Source organism: Chanodichthys erythropterus, chromosome 13 (genome assembly GCF_024489055.1).
Source record: "Chanodichthys erythropterus isolate Z2021 chromosome 13, ASM2448905v1, whole genome shotgun sequence".
NCBI classification, from domain to species: Eukaryota; Metazoa; Chordata; class Actinopteri; order Cypriniformes; family Xenocyprididae; genus Chanodichthys; species Chanodichthys erythropterus.
The window spans coordinates 41,412,265-41,433,741 of record NC_090233.1 but is presented as its reverse complement, the minus strand read 5'-3'; the positions used below and the strand labels follow the sequence as shown (position 1 = coordinate 41,433,741).

At 36.0% G+C, this 21,477-nt stretch overlaps 2 protein-coding genes across 3 annotated transcripts; both read left to right on the top strand.

Annotated features, from left to right (window-relative positions):
* Window positions 1-2,105: 2,105 nt before the first annotated feature.
* LOC137034997 (uncharacterized) lies at window positions 2,106-14,159 on the top strand. The gene is made up of 8 exons (XM_067408242.1): window positions 2,106-2,186; window positions 8,737-9,093; window positions 9,191-9,274; window positions 9,924-9,956; window positions 10,074-10,115; window positions 10,816-10,848; window positions 10,953-10,994; window positions 14,128-14,159. The coding sequence occupies exons 1-8, from the start codon at window positions 2,114-2,116 to the stop codon at window positions 14,157-14,159; spliced, it is 696 nt and encodes a 231-aa protein (XP_067264343.1). The 5' UTR covers window positions 2,106-2,113.
* A 4,613-nt stretch (window positions 14,160-18,772) lies between these two features.
* Window positions 18,773-21,306, top strand: alkbh2 (alkB homolog 2, alpha-ketoglutarate dependent dioxygenase). Of its 2 annotated transcripts, none has more exons than XM_067407143.1 (4): window positions 18,773-18,893; window positions 19,618-19,869; window positions 20,481-20,679; window positions 20,797-21,306. In XM_067407143.1, the coding sequence occupies exons 2-4, from the start codon at window positions 19,626-19,628 to the stop codon at window positions 21,122-21,124; spliced, it is 771 nt and encodes a 256-aa protein (XP_067263244.1). In that variant the 5' UTR covers window positions 18,773-18,893; window positions 19,618-19,625; the 3' UTR covers window positions 21,125-21,306. The 2 variants fall into 2 exon arrangements, with proteins under 2 accessions (XP_067263244.1, XP_067263245.1); XM_067407144.1 differs by lacking the exon at window positions 18,773-18,893 and adding an exon at window positions 19,250-19,353.
* The last annotated feature ends 171 nt before the right edge of the window (window positions 21,307-21,477 follow it).

Below are 21,477 nucleotides of genomic sequence, written 5' to 3'. Positions count from 1 at the left end.
CCTTTTTTTTTAATTTGTGTATGGTTTATAAAAGTTTAAATGGTCTGGCTCCTTCTGTACTCTGTGATTTTGTTAGTTTTCATCTTAATAATTCTGTGAGATCTACCAGATCGTCATCTATAAGTAATTGTGTTGTTCCTTTTTGTCATTCTGCTTTTGGACTTTCGTCTTTTGCTGTGAAAGCTACTACTCACTAAAATGCTTTGCCAGAGGATATAAAAGGGTGTAAATCTATTGGTGTTTTAAAATTGAAGTCTTTTTTTAAAATGGAATCAACTGTAAACATTGACATGGTTGCAGTTAAATTTACTTTTTTTTTTTTTTTTTTGGTCCTGATAGTATGTGTATTTTTGTTTTATTGTACTGTGTGTGTTATTTTATCATTTATGTTGACCTGCCAGGGGACTGCGGGTGAAAATGAGCTTTTAGCTAAATCTGGTACAATGCATGGAATGGAAACATTTATGTTAAAAAATTGTACATGGTCCCTTTACAAATAAATAAAGTAAAGTAAAGTAAAGTTAATATCATGAAAGAAGAGGAAAGAACAAGTATTGTAGTCCCCTGCATTGCTAAATGCTAAATCTTTAGTTGCTTTGGCAAGAATTTTTAAGTTAAAAAAACTTAAGTCTTTAAGTTAGGTCAACTTTTTTAAAGTGCATGTTACTTAATGCTTTACATCAAAAAAGAAATCTGATTACATAATGCATGTTACTTGTAATGTGTTACCTCCAACACTGCTTATTTCAGATGAGATTAAAAATACCTGATCGCTAGTTTTTACTGTTTACTATTTACTACGATTTACTATTTTGTTCCCTTGATTTATAAATCATGCACATGATTTATAAATCAAGGGAACGAATTAATAAATCATGTGCACGATTTAGTAAATCAAGGGAACGAATTAGTAAATAGTGCGCATGATTTATTTTTTTTCTTGCATGTCATGTGCGGGGCTCCATACAGAACAATCATATAGTGACAATTTTAAAACACAGCCACAGAGGGGGCTATAGGGTTTGCTGAATTTTACTAACACAGTGACATCATGGATAACATGTAATGGTATTCATCTCTAATAACTTTTCTGTCACAGGAAGTTGTTGGTGGAAAGGTGCATGAGCTGTAACCAGCAGTACCCTGCAGTCGATTCAGTTTCATTTGTTGCAATGTAACTTTTAACAAGCCTTCAACTAAAAATGAAAACAGCACAGTTGAATCTGTGACTCATTTTAGTAGTTAGCTAACATGCAAAAACGTCACATTTAAGAGAATTAATATTGTATGAACCTTTTAGACTATTTATAAAAGCTTTACCTCAAAACCACATCCCTTCAGCCGTTTAACTAAATGTCAGTTGGTGAGAAATGCCTAACATTCTTTTAATTTTGTGCCTGAAAATTGTATAAAGTAAATCAGTCTCAGTATGCAAAAACATTTATATTTTACATCCACATTTATTCATGTGGCAGACACTCTTCCAAAGCAACTTACAAATGACAAAAAAGCAATTTATCAAAAATGAGCCAACAATATCATCTACATTCAGATAAGACTTTCTATACAATTTCAAACTCCGGAAAGTTTTAGTTGTCCTTATATAGACCATGTAATAGTCTGATAGAAGCATTTACTGCTATAATTGAGGCTGTGAACTGCAGTATCAGTATCACACTGAGGTGAAGGCTTTGTCTATTTGTTTTTGCCCTTAATGTAGATTGCAGATTGCATGTAACTCTGCCCAAAAGTATAAATGTCATTATGAAATGTCATTAAATGTTATTAATTGATCTATGATGTGAAACTGAACAACAGTTTTGTGGTGACCCATATGCAATATTCATTATTTTATGCAGTATAATGTTCATAATATTCATTATTTTATTCTAACATTCTTAAAATATTGTAAACAAATAACTGAAGGACATGAAGGTCACCATAAAAGTGTATATTTTTGTTACTGTTGAAAACTGTTTGCTGTAGTACCACCGTAAGCTGCAACAGGCACAAGAATGGTTTAAAAAAAAAAAAAAAAAAAGGTTGAGAGAGAGCCCACAGTGTTCAGTGGTGGTGTAGACCACAACACATACTGCAGCTGCTCTTCTGGAACATGCCGTGTGAGATGAGTTACTATATGTCTTGGATTTTAAGACTGCTTCTTTTTGATGTTAAATTAATTTATGGTAAGATACAAACATTTATTTTTGTTAATTAAGCAGGAATATATCATTTCTAAACTGTAAATTGAGTTATTCTATTAGAAATATTGGTAAAACTTTACAATAAGGTTTCATTAGTTAACATTAATTAACTATTTTAGCTGAACATGAACCAGGAATAAACAATACTTCTACAGCATTTATCAATCTTAGATCATGTTAATGTCAACATTTACTCATAAATTATTTAAATAAAAATCAAACATTATTCAAAAGTTGTATTTGTTAACGTTAGTTAATGCACTGTAAACAGACAATGAATGACTGTATTTTTATTAACTAACATTAACCAAGATTAATAAATACTGTAACAAATGTATTGCTAGTTCATATTAGCTAATACATTATCTAATGTTAAAGTGCCCCTATTATTCCTTTTTTAAAGGGATAGTTCACCCAAAAATTAAAATTATCCCATGGTTTACCCACCTTCGAGCCATCCTAGGTGTATAAGACTATCTTCTTTCAGACAAACACAATCTGAGATACAGTGTTCAGCATAAATGAGTTCACCGCCTTTGAAAAGTAACATTTTAAACAATATCTCAATGAACACAAAAACAATTTCCAAAATGTTGACAAGAATAAGTTTAATATAACATCTGCTTAACTAATAACATGAAAGTAAGGTTAATAACATAACTTGGATTACACATTTTTCAGTTTTACTCAAATTAGGGTCATGCAAAAATTAGTACACCCCACAACAAAAACTACTCCATCTAGTACTTTGTATGGCCTTCAAGATTTTTAATGACAGCACCAAGTCTTCTAGGCATGTAATGAACAAGTTGGCGACATTTTGCAACATTTATCTTTTTCCATTCTTCAAGAATGACCTCTTTTAGAGAGGATGGAAAGTGACGCTCAACTTGTCTCTTCAGAATTCCCCAAAGGTGTTCGATTGGATTCATATCAGGAGCCATACTTGGCCACTGAATCACTTTCACCCTGTTCTTCTTCAGAAATCCAACAGTGGCCTTAGATGTGTGTTTAGGATCATTGTCATGTTGGAAAAGTGCACGACGACCAAGGGCACGGGTGATGGTAGCATCTTCTCTTTCAGTACAGAGCAGTACATCTGTGAATTCATGATGCCATCAATGAAATGCAGCTCCCTGACACCAGCAGCACTCATGCAGACCCACATAAGGACACTGCCACCACCATGTTTCACTGTAGGCACCATGCATTTTTCTTGTATTCCTCACCTTTGCGACACCATGCAGTTTTGAAGCCATCAGTTCCAAAAACATTTATCTTGGTCTCATCACTCCAGAGTATAGAGTCCCAGTAGTCTTCATCTTTGTCAGGATGGACCCTGGCAAACACTAGGTGGGCTTTTTTGTGCCTGGGCTTTAGGAAAGGCCCCTTTGTGGACGGCACCCATGCATGCCATTCCTCTGCAGTGTACGCCATATTGTGTCATGGGAAATAGTCACCCCAGTTTGGCTTTCTACTTCTTTAGATAACTGCAGTGAAATTTCATGCCGATTTTTTTTCAGTCTTTCTCATCAGAAGACGCTCCTGTCGAGGTGTTAACTTCCATGGATGAACTGGGCGTCTCTTTGAGATGGTTGCAGTTCCATCTTTTTTCATTTTTTATGCCACTTTTGCTACAGTATTCTGACTGATAAGTAAAGCTTTACTGATCTTCACCTTTCTGGTGTAAAGAAATTATTATACTTTTGACATTTCTCTTCCATGTGGTGCCATTGCTGACAGCATGAAATGGGAAGGGGTTTTAACACCCTTTTATAGTCAACTGTTTGCTGGACACCCGTGTAATGAATAATTAGACTCACCTGTTGTGGAATTCTTGTTCAATTAGACATTTGTAGTCTAAAATTTAGCTTTCCTCCAGAGATTTTCTGTGGGGTGTACTCAATTTTGCATCACCCTAATTTGAGGAAAACTGACAATTTTGTTCTCAAAGTTAAATTATTAACCTTACTTTTGTTATAAGTTAAACAGATTCTATATAAAACTTAGTCTTGACATTAGTGTCAACATTTTGGAAATTGTTGTCTTCATTGAGATATTGTTTAAAATGTTACTTTTCAAAGCGGGTGTACTCATTTATGCTGAGCACTGTATATTTAAAAATATCTTTAGTCCTCCAAGGTTTATAATGGTTGTGAATGCTAGGTCAAATTCTGAAGACAGAAAAAAAATCATCTATCCATAAAAAAAAAAAATGAATCCATACGACTCCCAAGGGTTAATAAAGGCCTGTTGAAGCGAAGGGATGCCTTTTTGTAAGAAAAATATTCACATTTAAAACTTTATATATTCAAACAACTAGCTTACAGTGAAAGACAGCACGCAGAATGCGTAAGTCGACTTGCACCAAAGAATATACACTAACAAGAAGCGACACTCAATAGAACATTCCATTGCAACACCGGCACCCAGCAGCAGCCCTGCGTTTCCGCCATTTTGTGGTGAAAGCGAGTCGTCAGTCCATTAGTTTCTATGGCAATATCAGCTGCTTCGTTTAAAAGAAACATACATTCAGCTGAAATCCAACCTGAATGATGACAACACAGCATAAAATACTATCACTAGTGATCATCAAATCCTTTTAACAGTTTATTTTACACTTTGTGTTTGTCATAGTTGCATAAAATGGAAATACTCAATAAAGTAGGCTAACTATGTTACCTCAGATGGATGAATGGTTGGATTCCACAACTGGTAAAATAAAACATATACAGTGGCAAGAAAAAGTTTGTGAATTTTTTTGAGATCCATCTTTTCCTAATGAAATTAAACAGATGTTATATTAAACTTTTCCTCAAACTCAACTATTAAAAAAGTTTCAAACATTCACTGATGCTCCAGAAGGAAACACGATGCATTAAGACCCGGGGGGTGAAAACTTTTAAATTCAAATATCAAGGTAAATTTTACTTAATTTTTCTTCCGGGAAACAGGCAAGCATCTTCTGTTGCTTCCAAAGGGCAGTACCAAATGTAACACAAAGATATTTAAACAAAATAAGAAAAATTGTGACATCTTCATCCTGTTCGAAAGTTTTCACCCCTTGACTCTTAATGCATCATGTTTCCTTCTGGAGCATCAGTGAATGTTTGAACCTTTTTTAATAGTTGTGTTTGAGTCCCTCAGTTGTCCTCAGTGTGAAAAGATGGATCTCAAAATCATTCAGTCACTGCTGGAAAGGGTTCAAATATGCAAAAATGCTTGAAAACTGACCCAGACAGTCACCGTGATTTTGCCAAGAAAGATAGGTTCCTGGATCAACATCTTTGTTGATCCTTGAACAACACTCCAATCAACCAATCAGATTTGAGGGACAAGTTTACCATTTATGTCAAGTTTAGGCTCACAACCAGGGTTAGGTGCTTCTACATCAATGTTATTCCCCTCTGATTTTAGGGATAAATTATGGGTAGGATTAGTTTTAGGGGTAGAAATAGGGTTAAGACTAAATTTTAAGACTGGAATGTTGTTCCAGGATCAACAAAATATGTTGATCCAGGGACATGTCTTACTTCACAAAATCACGGTGACCTTCACAGACAGCCGATTAATAATGAAATTCTGGCAGTGTCAGAAGATTTGGCGCACAGTCCTGCAGTATGACTTCTCCTACGACAAACGTCCAATTGTCTTCATTTTTCAAGACAAGCCGTGATCAAAATTAACGTTATAGATGTCTTTGTTAGCTACCATTTCAGTCCAGCGTGTAATGCAGCTCACAGTCACCGAACGTGTGTGGGTTGATGATGTAATACTCCGGACAGGTTTTCAAGCGTGCGTCCATTTTTAACGCGTCTTGACAGTCGCACAGTCTGACATAAATGACAGCTGAGATCCCACAGTGTGACATGAGGATCATGTTCGTACAGTCTGACAAGAAACAATCGTAAAGGACTAATATAAATCGCACAGTGTGAACCCAGCTTCCGAACTTCACTCTAACAGTTTGACCAGGGAGAAGTTCAGGGAGCGCGCATGCCGAATGCCGTTGGTTGTAGTCGAATCTGTATGAACCTTTTGCTGTTGCGTCCTTCATGTAGACTAGATCCGGGTCGAATGGACGTGGCAGCAATGTCTTTTCCAGAACAGGAACAGTAGTACGGATTTGTCTACCAGTCATGAGTCATGAGCTTTCACCGGTTGCTGCGATTGGTGTAGAGCGATAACCCATAAGGGCTAAGCAGGTGTTTGAGGATGTACTTGGCAGTCCGAACAGCCCTTTCGGCAGCTCCGTTTGACTGTGGATAATGTGGGCTGGAGGTAATGTGAGTGAAACCATACCTCTGTTTGAAATCTTGGAACTCGGCTGATGTGAATTGTGTCCCGTTGTCACTGACCAGTTCTAGCGGGATGCCCCATCTCACAAAAATGTGCTTGAGCTTGTTAATAACCTGCTTGCTGGTAATGGTGGTGAGGGAAGCAATCTCAATGTCTCTAGAGAAATAATCGACAGCGACGAGAAAAGTCTTACCCTCTAACTCAAACAGGTCAACGGCAATCCTTTGCCATGGCCACTGGGCAGGGGAGTGGTCACCAGTGGTTCACGTATTTGTGTAGGTTTGTACTCTCTGCAAAAATCACATAATTTCACTTTGTTTGTGATCTGAGCTCCGATGTTTCGCCACCAAACTGTCAACTTGGCTCGCTCCCGACATTTGGTGAGGCTCTGGTGACCTTCGTGCAGTTTGTCCAGGACCCCAGCTCTGAGTACTGCTGGAACTACTATGCGGTCGTGATATAGGACCAGACTGTCCGACTAAGTGACTTCTGGCTGCATAGTATCCACGCAGTGGTGAGCCTTCCGTCATTTTGCGAGGCCACCCTTTTCGGATGAATGTGATTACTTTTTGAAGTTCGGCATCGCTTTGTGTGACTTTGCGAATTTCCTCGAGCTTGGATGACTTGATTGGTTTGCTAGCCACCATAGTGTTCACATATGCCTTTACTTGCGTTTCTGTTTCAGGCACGTAACTGTCTTTCAGTGGATGTCTGGAGAGTGTATCTGCAACTACTAGCTGCTTACCGGGAAAATGTTCAGCAGTGACATTGAATCGCATGAGGCGCATAAGCAGTCTCTGGTATTGTAGTGGCGTTTTGTCCAGATCGTATGAGTTGATCAATGGCACCAGTGGCTTGTGGTCAGTTTGTAAACAGATACCTTGGATGTAGCGGGCGAAACGTTCACAAGCCCAGACAGATGCCAGACACTCTTTTTCGATCTGCGAATACCTCTTCTCCGCATCAGTGAGTGTGCGCGAGCAAAAGGCAACGGGCCGCAACTCTCCATCGTGGTCTTGCAACAGGGCAGCACCAAGGCCATAACTGCTAGCGTCTGCACTGACCACTGTTGGTTTATTGGCGTCCTAAGAGCTGGTGCAGCCATGAGCATTGCTTTTGCTTTGTTAAATGCTTGCTCCTGAGGCTCACCCCAAACCCACGCAGTCTCTCTCTTGAGCAGGTTAGTGAGTGGATGCAACACCGAAGACAGGCCTGGCAGGAATTTTCCAACATAGTTAACCAGTCCAAGCACCTGCTGCAGCTGCTCCACGTTGGAGGGGCTGGACATCTGAGCGATAGCCTCCACTTTGCTTTCATCAGGCTTCACACCATCCGCGCTAATGATGTGTCCAAAGAACTGCAGTTCAGTCTTTCGAAAGTGACACTTGGCCCTGTTGAGCTTGAGACCGGACGCCTTAACCGTCCGCAACACCGCGTCGAGGTGGCGGACATGTTCCTCTTTTGTAGATCCATAAACCAGGATATCATCCATTACAATGACAGTCCCTTCTAGGCCTTTGAGCAGGTCGGTCATCAGCTGCTGGAAAATCTCAGGTGCTGATGTAATGCCAAATGGCAGATGTTTAAAGCAAAACCGGCCCATTGGGGTAATGAAGGTTGTCAATTTTTGGCAGCTGGGGTCCAATGGAATTTGCCAGAACCCGCTAGAGGCATCCAGAGTGGAGAAAACCTTGGCTCCTGCCAGCTTAGGTGTTATATCATCCAGTGTGGGCAAAATATAACGTTCACGCTTCACTCCCTTGTTCAAGCGTTTCAAATCCACACACACTCTGACCTCGTCCTTGTTGCGTTTTGGGGCGGGCATTGGGGCACACCAGTCTGTCGGCTCTGTAACTTCCTCAATGATTCCGAGGCTCAGCATACGCTTTAGCTCTTTCTCTACTTTTGGAAGGAGCGGAAACGGAACTCTGCGTGGCATGTTGAAGCTATACAAATTTACATATGGCTTCATTTTTGTTAGTTCAAGTTTTTCATTTAGTTTAAGCCTAGTGTTTTGGATGCCGTTATCTGGTTTATATGATTCTAAGCAATGATTCAACAGCACTATAAATAGTATTATAGTAAAAAGCATTATTACAAAAAAAGATTCAAAAGACACTAAAACAGATTTAAGATAAAGAGATTGCAAATTCATTTATGAGAAACCAGATCAGCCCACAGAGCAAATGAAACTAGACAAGATGTTGATGCTAAGTTGTTGTGGTTTTCACAGGTTTGAATGTATGTCGGGGAGATCTAATCACCAATGTTAGTTTATCCACTGAGCTTCAATCTGAAGTCCTGCTTCCCTGTACCTTTGAATCAGACCTCTTGAAACCAAACCGAACAAATGAATCTTGTGTGGTGTGGACTCACCTCAATACAGAATTTGTGGAGATCAGTCTGGATGGTGAGGCAAAGTTCTGGAATTACCGACATGGACGGATTGAGACATTCCCAAAATTACCAGAATCTGACTTCTCCATCCGTATCCGTAATGTGCAGCAGTCTGATTTAGGTGTCTACCACTGCAAACTGTTCAGAGAGACCAACTGTTTCCTCGCCTATAAGATAATTGATCTACACAAAGGTAAAGGCAGCTTCTACTTGAAATACTTTAAAAGTTCATGATCTATTATGTAATAAGAAAGAGCATTCTTCAGGTTCAGATTCAGCTGTTGTTTCAGTGGATTCGCTGACTTGGCTGATCCCAGCAGGAGGAGCAGTAGTGCTACTTGTGCTTCTCATCATCGCATGTAAATTTTTCAAATGTAAGTATGATAGAATTAGAATTCCCTACAATGTCTTATAATGTAATCAGTTAATCTTAAGAGTTAATTGCCTTTAAAGTTAGTTGCCTCTAAAGGGTTAGTTCACCCAAAAATGAAAATAATGTAATTTATTACTCACCCTCATGCCGTTCCACACCCGTAAGACCTTCGTTAATCTCCAGAAAACAAATTAAGATATTTTAGTTGAAATCCGATGGCTCCGTGAGGCCTTCACAGTCAGCAATGAAACTTCCTCTCTCTAAAAACACATTTAAATCAGTTCATGTGAGCACAGTGGTTCAATATTAATATTATAAAGCGACGAGAATATTTTCGGTGCGCCAAAAGAAAACACAAAGTAACGACTTAGTGATGGTCGATTTCAAAACACTGCTTCAGGAAGATTCAGAGCACAAATGAATCAGTGTAAAAGTACCACATGAAATATTCCTGCATGCATGCATTCATATATATATATATATATATATATATATATATATATATATATATATACATATTACTGACACAGTCAGGATAGCAGGATGGAACTTAAGTGAGAGAACGATTTATGACATATAATATTCTATGCTGGTTTTAACAAACATATTCAACATATTGTTCTGTGTTTCTGAATCTTTTAACTATACAGGTCAAGAAAAGAAAAGCAGTGAACCTGTCTATGGTAGGTTTCCGGCTCCTATAATCATGTTTTTGTTTGAAAGCTCTACAATAAGTCTTACTTCTGCTTTAAACTTTGTCTGAGACATGAGTCAAATATGATTCTGTTCAATTTCTGTAGAGAACACCTCCAATCACAGAGCAAAGTTCACTAATGAAGGGAGTAAGTATATATGTCCAGTGATGAAATAATATCAGCGATATTCAAACCTATAATCGTATGTCTTTCTTTAATGATTTCACTATGAAAAAATATGTATTTGTACACTGCTCTTGACTGAATAACTTTTGTAACTTTAATAAGGATTAATATGTTAAAAAACTGCAAGCTTATAATTTGATTATTTGTTCTTATTTTATTACTGACTGTTTAATTGCCTTTAATGTTTAAATGTATATCAGTCAGGCTAGTAGTTTTGGCTGTGGAATAGAGAATAGTGAATTTTCACTGATATCTAAAATGTTGGTGTCATAACTGCCTTTGGCAAAAACAGATTCATGGCTGGTAAAAAATATTCATTATAGTTTTAGGCTCTGCCTGCAAACCAAGTTTGTCAATATGGTTCATGAGCAATTTTTTTGTGCTACTAAGCATAAAGCAGATTTCAGAAATGTGCTGTGAAGCTAAAGATGGATTTTTCCAAAACATTTTCTTAGATTAGGGGGACCAGATATCTCAGTTTTCTGACAGTCCTGGTTTTTGGTGTCCTGGCTGTCCCTGCTTTCACTATAATTCATGCATTATATATATATATATATATATCATATATATATTACTGACACAGTCAAGCTGTGTAGCAGGATAGAACTTGGTTTCAGCAAACAAAACACATATTGTTCTGTGTTTCTGAATGGTATTACAGGTCAAGAAAAGAAAAGCAGTGAACCTGCATATGGTAGGTTTCCGGCTCCTATAATCATGTTTTTGTTTGAAAGCTCTACAATATGGCTTACTTCTGCTTTAAACTGAGTCAAATATGATTCTGTTCAATTTCTGTAGAGAACAGCTCCAATCACAGAGCAAAGTTCATCAATGAAGGGAGTAAGTATGACCTTACATTTGTGTCAATTAATGAAAAAATATTCAATATTCAAACCTTCAGTTGTATGTCTTTCTTTAATAATATAACTATCAAAAAAATGTAGATGTATCTTAATTACTTATTAGAATCTAAATGTATTAAAAATATAGCCTACTACATCAAGTGGGTCATTAATCATCTATCAGATTGATTGATATTATTTTGTGATTTTTATTATTTAGCATTTAACAGACAGAAGAAATGAAAAAATTAAATAAAAGTTACAAAAGTTTTTTTTTTTTCTTCTACAGGAATATCACACAGCAATCCAATCTATATGCCTAGTTAAATTTCATAACTGTAATAATGTGGAACAGCAATAAATATGTAGTATGCATTATATCAGCAGCATTAAGAAATGTTGTTATGGATCAGACTCTTGAGCTGGGTTTAACGAAGCGTATCGAAACTTGAATCAACTGAACCAATTGCTTGGCAATGATTCAAAGAGCTCGAAACGCCACACGCTGGTGACCTCTGCTGGTCAGAACGGTGTAAGTGCAGCGAAAATGCAAACACCTTTTCGTTGTACATCGACACAAAACCATCTATGGTTGACTTTTAATGTTGTATTTATATTTTAATGCAGTTATTACATTTACCAATTTGCCAATAAACCAGTTTTATTGATTGCAATAAAGACGAAGCTATTGGGACTGTTTAAAAATGCCGTGTCTGTAATTAGACACACACACACACACACACACACACACACACACACACACACACACATTTTTTCCCCAGGACTTTAAATGTTATTTTTAATGCGATGACCACATACATAATTTGTTCATCCTTCTGAGATTGTCCCCATTGTAAAACCGAACGTTTAAAAATGTAGGAAATTTTACATTTGATAAAAACACTTATCTAAAAATAAAAAAGACAGTAATTAGCACTTTAACCAGCAGGTGGCGGCAAAGTAGTATTTATTTGCGCACATATCAGCCATTTCCTCTAAACGTTTTTCACTTCGTTTTTGACTAAATATTAAACATTATAAAATAACTAGGTTTGAAAATACATTTTGTCAATGTGAAGTATGAAATACTCACAAAATCTTATGAAAAACAATAACTTTTATTGTGAATTAATTACACAGAAAGAGAGCACCGCGCTCTCCCTTTGTAATCACAGCAGATGTCAGTCAGAGCAGCGCAATATCAATGATTTCAGCACACTTGTGAAAACACACATTTTATTCAATTAATCTAACTAAAGTTCACAATAAATATTTAATTTTTGAAGCTTTTTTTCACATAAAAGTGAAAACTAGCCGAGGAGGAACATTGAGGTATGTCTTTATTTATTTATTTTCTAAGCTGTCTTACGTTTGAATAACTAAATTAATGCTATGCTTGACTATTTAAGTGACTATATTCTGATTATAAACTAAGTATTACACTACTGATGCTCAACACACCAGAAAATGACATCTCACCGGAAGTTTTCGAGCTGGCTTATATTAATGCGGAAGTTCTAAAGAACGCTCCGTGCATATAGCCCATTGAAACTGTAATCTATTAAATTAATTTAACAAATAATCTAGATAATACAACTAAAAATAAAGTGTCTCTATGGTATGTGATATTACTTGTTTTGTTTTTAATGGAGAGCTTGGTTAATCAGACTAGTATGAAACTTTTAATTACAACCCTTCCTTTTTATTATACAAATGTGTCATTAAATGTCTACAAATGTATAAAACTGGTCTATAGACACTGATTCTTGGACTCACAAAGATTATAGCCCGTTTCGAAACAGTTATGAATGACGTAACGAATCCTCATATTGAAATCATGTGACTTTAGCAGATTCAAACGCGCTCCGAATCACTGGTTCGATTCGAAACAAATGATTCGAATTCCAATCTCTACTTTTAATCATTGGCCAATATCCAAATAAACTAACTAAACTAAATTAAAACAAAATAAAATAAATAAAAAATCAAATCCAGACATCAGAGTTTAGGCATGAAGTTTAATACTGAATCAGTTTTGACTGATTACGTTTTCATGTGTAAACAGAAAATAAGATGAATAATTGTGAATGCTATTCAGGAGATGACTATCTCTGGTGAAGGGGTGCTGGGGCTGCTCGTGGTGACACCTCTGCGAGGCCACTAGAGGGCAGTAATGCCTTTCTTAAACTATCTCCACATTCCAGCACAGCTGACAGACACAAATTGGTTCTTATGTACCTCCACTGCCAAGTTACCCTAATCATCACCATCCTTTTAACTTATATTGAATATAATTTAACACTGTTTTTAATATAATTCATAATAATTATATTAAAAATCAAAATAAATATGTAAAAAATAGATTTTCACAGAGTAGATTCTCCCTCAGTATTTTTCTCATTTAAAAGGATTTACTCTTAAAGAAAGTGAATAAAGCAAAATAGCTGACTGAGGAAAAATTAAAATTAATGAATTCACATTTAATCATTTCTTAATGAATTTCTTTCAGCCTCGTAAAAAGCATACTTGTGCATCATTTTAAAGCTTGAGTTCAATTAAAAAATCCATCTTAATACAAATCAAGTGGTTTTGTGTAACAGTGAAGATTAAGTACATACAAGCACACATTATGAGCATAGAAATCGTCTTGAAGACACTGGCCAAGTAGGTACAGAGATCAGGAAATGACAGCAGAAGACACTTGTCCAACAGCCTCTTCACCCCTTCAGAGTTTATTGTTTCAAGGTTTCAGCTCACGCCACATACACCCTTTCTTTCCGTGTTGGACTGTGGGGCTTTTTACTCTGCATGTTTCACCTCTAAATGGTAAGGTTTATTTTTGGCTATATTTATGGTTTTAATCAGTCCTTTTGAGAGATGTTATTATAGAATCAAGCAAGCAGAATGTAAGAGTATGTTATTGTTTCCATTAACAGTCATTTTGGGGAGTAACTATTTAAACATAAGATAAACATAATAATTATAAAAAAGACATTCTCATCAGCATATAAGATTGCCTGTAAATATTGTAAAACAGCAGGAAGCTCAGCAAACATCATCATTGTGCAAAGTTTGATCACCTGTGATGTGCAGATGGAAACATTCATGTGCTTGTTGCTGTGGTTTCTCAGGTTTGAGCAGAGATGGTGTCTCATTTCTTTGAAACAGCCATCTTCAGACCAGGCTGCACAGCAGAGATGTTGCATCAATGCAACTGTACCTAATTTTAGAGAACAATCTGAAAGGTCAGGTAAAGGGTTAGTACAACAGAAGAAGTTTCTACGAAACTGGAAAGTCCTCCATCCTCCTCTATAATGTGGGTCTGTTCCACCGTGAACTGTTTTAAGACTTTAACTATAGCATTAATCATCAGGACACTGGAATTCACACATGTGAGTAAAAAAAAACATTACTGGCTTACAACTTTGCGTCCAAGAGAACTGTTTTAAAATCATGAAAAATCATGATTTATTCACTGAAATGATACAGTATGACCTTTTGTATATTTTATTGTGTCCTGACACTAAAACCTTACTTTTTAAATACGTTAATACTATTTAATACTACAGTTATATGCTCCGTAGTGATATATTGTCTCTTTTTTGTTTTTCTTTTTACATGTTACAAATGTTCTGGCTTAAAGGCAGAAGAATTTGAACAAGATGAATCGGAAAGCTCAAAGGACACATTGATGTCCTATTGGCCCTTCATAGCAGGAGGAGCAACAATTATTATATTTCTTCTTGTGGTCATGGTGTGTTGCATTGTGTATAAACAAAATAGTAAGTACATCACCTCAGTTCTGAATAAATTACAAATATGCAATGTTTGCATGCTCAATAAAGTAACATTACTGTATTTCTTACTTTCAGAAACATCAGATCAACAATTTTATGCAAACAGCCAGCAGGGTAAGCCATTCACGTATTTTCACAGTATTTGTCCACACACCTTTTTCAGTCACAGGGTCTCATGAATCTAATCAAGTTTCAAGTTTTAAAAGATAGTGACGTCCTGTTTTAATCATTGTCTTTCTCTCTGATGATAGTTCGAGATGCCAGAAATGATCAAATCATCTATGGTGGGTTTAATGAGTATTTCTTGTTTTACACATATAGTAGGTTATAATACTAATATTTAATAATGATGCTTGTAAAAAGCATGATCAGATTTTTAATCAGAGACATTATAGTTATTTCATTTCTGCTGCAGAGAATGACCAAGAGTTAAGGAAAAAAAACTCCAAAAGGAAAAGTGAGTAATAAATAAATAACATAAATTACTTTTTTTATGTAAATACTGACAATTAAATTGTTTTTTTTTTTCTTTGCAGGAAAGTTTTCATCAGTTTATATCAACAGACCTGAAAATAAGGTTGCCATATATGTGAACAGTGCAGCACAAGAAGAGGAGACGTATGCAAACTGCACTGACCATGATTACGAAAATGTGGAGTAGTCTGAGAGGACATGACTGCAGTACTTCATTCTGTGTTTTTGTTTTTTCCTTTCTTTTGTGTACACTACTAACTTAAGTGGATTGATGATACATTTAAAGACATTTCAACATTTCAGGCGTATTCGGGTAAGACATATAACTGAAAATGGAAAATCATAATGTAATGATCTGATACCCTTTAGGGTGACAAAACCATTGTGGGATAATGTAATTATACTTAGAATATTTGACCAAATCTTGTATTTGTCAAAATGGCAATGTCTTCTTCAAAACAGTTAATAAAATATTGCATTTTTAAAATTGACCTCTTTGCAAACTTTGTCCACAGTGCTGAATAAGCATGACAATATGTTAACTGCATGTTACGTTTAATAACTAACAAATAATATATTCCTGATTTTTCAGGATTTCATATGGTTTAGAGCTAAACGCAGGTCATAGCCTACATCACAAACCTACCAATGAATGAAACTGTGATTCTAACACTTATTTTACAGACATTTGCATACATGTTTTGGCCTAATTTTATTTCGTTTTTTTTTTTTTTTTTGTCAAAGAAACATGAGGTTCCTGTAAATACACTATCCTTGTTTATATATGAGTGATTCTATAATTGGAGATAGGCTTCATTTTGCATTTCAAAAAGTTAAGGAAAATATCTGTTCACTAACAGAAATTCTTTCTAGTATGTTATCGAGAACATATTCCATTTTAATAAATGGAAAAAAGAGAAGTATTTATAGTATTGTTTGTCTACTCTGCTACTGTCAATTGTGTTACATACTGTCAACATTGTTAATCTACCTTGGTAACAGAGTTTGGCGATAACAGAATTGACCATTTTAAACTTTTTAGCCAAAAAACTACACTTGCTAGCATAAATGCTGCAAAGACTTTTAAACAACCCACTGTGTCATCAGTGATAAACTGTTTTGCATTTGATATTGTGGTAACAGTATTGATGTTTTACAAAATAACTCTTGGTGTTATTTTGTAAATACAAACTTTTTAGATTTAATACAAGAACTTTTAAATACAAGAAGTTTTTAGATTAAAATATTTTCTCAGAGAGAGCACCCATACCTTTCAGGACTTCATATCTTATAACTGAGGAAAAAGTGACATCATTTTATGTATCTTACATAGTTTAGGGAGGTAATTCCACCAATTTAAAGGCAAAGTAATAACAGAACAGTAAGAATTGACGCAATATTTATGGACGCAGATTTTTATAAGATAAAAGTTATTTTTAAACAATCTAATTTTGTAGAATTAGGAAAATTACCATTTAGGGCTTTTATAAATAATATAAATTAAATACCCCCAAAAGAAAAGTGATAGCCTATATATATAGTTTTTTAATGATACATGATGGAAAAAATACACTGACTAATTTGGACAGCAAGAAATCATGATTTTAAGCTATAAAAGACACTTTTTACTGAAAAATATTATATTTTTATGGCATGTAACATTTTGTGATCCACAACAACGAGTGACAAATTATTAAAATAATTAAAAATATAACCATTTGAAAAAAAAATTGGACACCAAATGTACCTGCAATTATAGATTCACCCATATAGTTTCTTTTCATGGTTTTCCTAGTTACTCACTGTACTCGGAACAATATGGAAGTAAATCAGTAGCAAAACACGAGAGGTTGCTGATTTGAATGTGAGAACTTGTCGTATTAATATTTGTATTTGTAAACTGAAATTTACACTCACAGTCCTGATGTGAAAAGCTGAATGTTTCGATTTGCACACGCAGACAACAATCAAAACACCCGTGTTACGAAGTTGTAGTTGCAGATTAATAGTTACAAATGTGTAAAATGGCATTCACATAAACAAAATGACAGACACAAATGCGTGAGACATATTTACTTTTACACTTTACTTCAGTTTCGCTGTACAGCTTCAAGTCGGCGCTTACAACCTCTCAGATCTGGCAGTACAAGTTCAATTCCCGGCGCTTTGACTTTTGCTACTCTTTTTGCGATATTCCTGTAGCAAAACTGACTTGAGCACTTGAAAGCAGAAGTGAGAGAGCAGAACGGGGATGGGGGGGTGAAGGCGTTTTATTGGTCGATGCCTGACCAATGAACAACGCCATCCAGTGCGACTTGGCATGCGGAAAGAAATAATTGCATATGTATGAGACAATATTTTCATTAAAATATCGTTAGTTTTAACAGGTTTTTAATATTACAGTGAAAGAGTAATAAAGTTTTGGACCACCAAAACAGCGCAATCTGCTCTATGTAGTGACGTCATTGCGTACAAAAACGTCCTATTTCATTGGCTGACTCCAACCAATAAACGACTTTACTACTCAAGATAATATGAGAGGGCGCTATTTTAATTTTATAATTAATTTTGCGTAAACTCATTACATATTAAGAGAGCAAGAGAGAGGTTTCAAAGCATCAAAAGGTTTCAAAGCATTAAAAGTGTCGAAAACAGTGCCATCTTGTGGCAGGTAAAATTTACAGCAGCCATAAACCTGAGATCGCAGCTCCGTTGTTTTATCCATTAAACACAAATGAAAGCCTGACGACACTAAATGTGTTTATTTCAATAATGTAATTCACATCTTAAAGCTTGGCAATAAATGAAATGGATCAACAAAAAGAATAATTATAATAATTACTAATAATACATAGCCTACTGAGTAGTTTGATGCAAGTAAATTGTGCTGTTGTGTGTTTATTGTAGCCTATATGAAAGAACATATTATGATGTAATATAGGCTACAGGCTTTATTTAAAATGTTTAGTAAATGGACTTGAACTTTCATATAGTAGTGGTCTGGGTTCAAACATTCTAACAGGCAAAGTGAAGCATTTACACGACTGGAAACAATGTGAGGGTTTGTTTTTCATTAATCACATGTTTCTTGGGGGGGGGGGGGGGGGGGTTAAAATCCCTGTTTTCATTAAAATTAAAATATCATTAGTTTTAACTGAGTTTTATATTACAGTAAAAGAGTAGAAAAGTTGTTTATTGGTTGGAGTCAGCCAATGAAATAGGACGTTTTTGTACGCAAGACGTCACTACATAGAGCAGATTGCGCTGTTTTGGTGGTCCAAAACTTTATTACTCTTTCACTGTAATATTAAAAACCTGTTAAAACTAACGATATTTTAATGAAAATATTGTCTCATACATATGCAATTATTTCTTTCCGCATGCCAAGTCGCACTGGATGGCGTTGTTCATTGGTCAGGCATCGACCAATAAAACGCCTTCACCCCCCGATCCCCGTTCTGCTCTCTCACTTCTGCTTTCAAGTGCTCAAGTCAGTTTTGCTACAGGAATATCGCAAAAAGAGTAGCAAAAGTCAAAGCGCCGGGAATTGAACTTGTACTGCCAGATCTGAGAGGTTGTAAGCGCCGACTTGAAGCTGTACAGCGAAACTGAAGTAAAGTGTAAAAGTAAATATGTCTCACGCATTTGTGTCTGTCATTTTGTTTATGTGAATGCCATTTTACACATTTGTAACTATTAATCTGCAACTACAACTTCGTAACACGGGTGTTTTGATTGTTGTCTGCGTGTGCAAATCGAAACATTCAGCTTTTCACATCAGGACTGTGAGTGTAAATTTCAGTTTACAAATACAAATATTAATACGACAAGTTCTCACATTCAAATCAGCAACCTCTCGTGTTTTGCTACTGATTTACTTCCATAGAACAATGAGGTATTGGCTAAACCAGATGCATTTGTACACTGTAACCATCGGAAGAGAAAAGTACTGTATATGACGTCTCATCGGTAGTGACGCACACTTCCGGAGGTGTGCCGCCCGCGATTACTGGAACTTAAAACAAAATTGGGACAGAATTTGAGCGTTAAGCTATGTAATGTGGACGGTTTATTTAAGCAATAAAGGTAAGACACCCTATGAATCCTTCCCCAAAGTTAGAGTTAGATAATGCACGGATAATGCAGTAGAAAGTGCCGGACCTCTTCTCACGTGTTGTTAACCACCAAAACATTGTTGACAAACCTTAGAGCTCTCTTCATGGTTTACTGACAACCACATTTTGCCGTCAAAATGTGCATGACATATAGACAGAAGTTTTCTTTGATGTGCGCACACCGTACCTATATTAAAATAACTAATTATTATAAACTATAAGTTTTGTTCTGCAGGTGTTTGAATGGATAAGTTTGTAACTCGGCTCAGAAAAAGATCAGCTGTTGAGGCAGATGAATGGAAATCAGAGGAACAGATCAAGAAATGCCAAAAAGATGAGTGTGAGGTGGAAGAGGAGTTTTCTCAGCCCATTCCCTGGCAGAAGTTTGAGGCAGAGGGATTGGACTGTGACTACAGTTTGTTATTTGACAAAGATGAGGCTGATCGCCTGTTTAACCAGCTAGAAGAGGAGCTGGTGTATTTTACAGGTATTGAATGTGCTTTAGTATCATGTACACTACCGTCCAAAAGCTGTTTTTGAAAGATATTTTACGCTCACCAAGGCTGCATTTCTTTGATCAAAAATACAGTAATATTCTTACATATTATTACAATTTAATATACCTATTTTCTTTTCTATTTTAAAATGAAATTTATTCCTGTAATGGCAAAGCATCATTAGTCCAGTGTCACATGACTCTTCAGAAATCTTTCTAATATGATGATTTGATGCTCAAGAAACATTTCTTATTATTATCAATGTTGAAAACAGTGTTGCTTTTCAGGATTCTTCGATGAATAGAAAGTAAAAAAAAAATCATTTGTAATCTTTTGTAACAGTGTAAAACTATCTATTGTCACTTTTGATCACTTTAATTCATCCTTGCTGAATAAAAAAACTTTAGTACGGTGGTGTATTTTGGCATTAGATACAGGAAACATACAGGATGTGTTATTTAACTTATTAAATTATTATTATATTTGTACCAAATGCTGTGTGCCATATTAATATAGCACTGTATCCTGTTGTTGTTCGGATGGTGATTGTGTTAGTGTCCAGTCAGTGTTTGAAATGTTTCCATTTTCTCATGTGACAAAGGTGACAAAGCTAAAATACAAGTGTATGGAAAGTCATACAGTGTTCCAAGGATGCAAGCGACGTACGGGGACGAGGGACTGATGTACTCTTTCTCGGGAGTTCATCTCCAAGCTAAACCGTGGACTCCCACTTTGGAACACATTCGAGATGTTGTTACCAAGGCAACAGGACATACATTCAACTTTGTTTTGATAAACAGGTAATTCAACTTTCTGCTGCTGACACTGTCCTACCTATGAGCCTGAAGTGTTGCGTTGCTCAACATAGAAGTCATGTACTTTCAAAGTGAGCAAAGTATGTTTATGGTTTACATTAGGTATAAAGACGGTCACGATCACATTGGAGAGCATCGGGATGATGAACGGGAACTCGATCCTGCCTGTCCTATTGCCTCTGTATCTCTAGGAGCTGTCCGTGACTTTATTTTCCGACATAAGGATGCACGAACTGGTTCTAACAAACGTCACATTGAGCCTGTGAAGCTGGAGCTGGTTCACGGGAGTCTTCTGCTCATGAACTATCCCACAAACACATACTGGTATCACAGTCTTCCAGTCAGAAAAAAGGTCAAAACACCACGCATCAATCTCACTTTCAGACGCATAGTGAAAAACAGACAGAAAACTGGCATTAAAATGGAGTGATTGTTCTCTTAGCATCTTATCAGGTATTGCTGTGGGCAATGTTAGCTGTTCTAACATGTCGGAAAGCTAGTGAGCACTTTTCACTTTATCACATGGTTCCGGGCAAATCTGCAGTGAATCTTTGTTGTGTTTTAGCACATTCAGACATATCTTGCACACTACGTTTATCAGTTTATATTAACTATTCATCACTTTCTGTTAATCTTCATGTTATGATTTATTAGTGTTTACGAAAGATCATGTGCAATAAAAATGGACTATGATCTAAGGAAATCAAGCGTTTACTTTACTGTACAGAGCATATTCAGGTTTTATATTTGGCAACAAAATCAACTTTCAAGAGCATTCAAAGG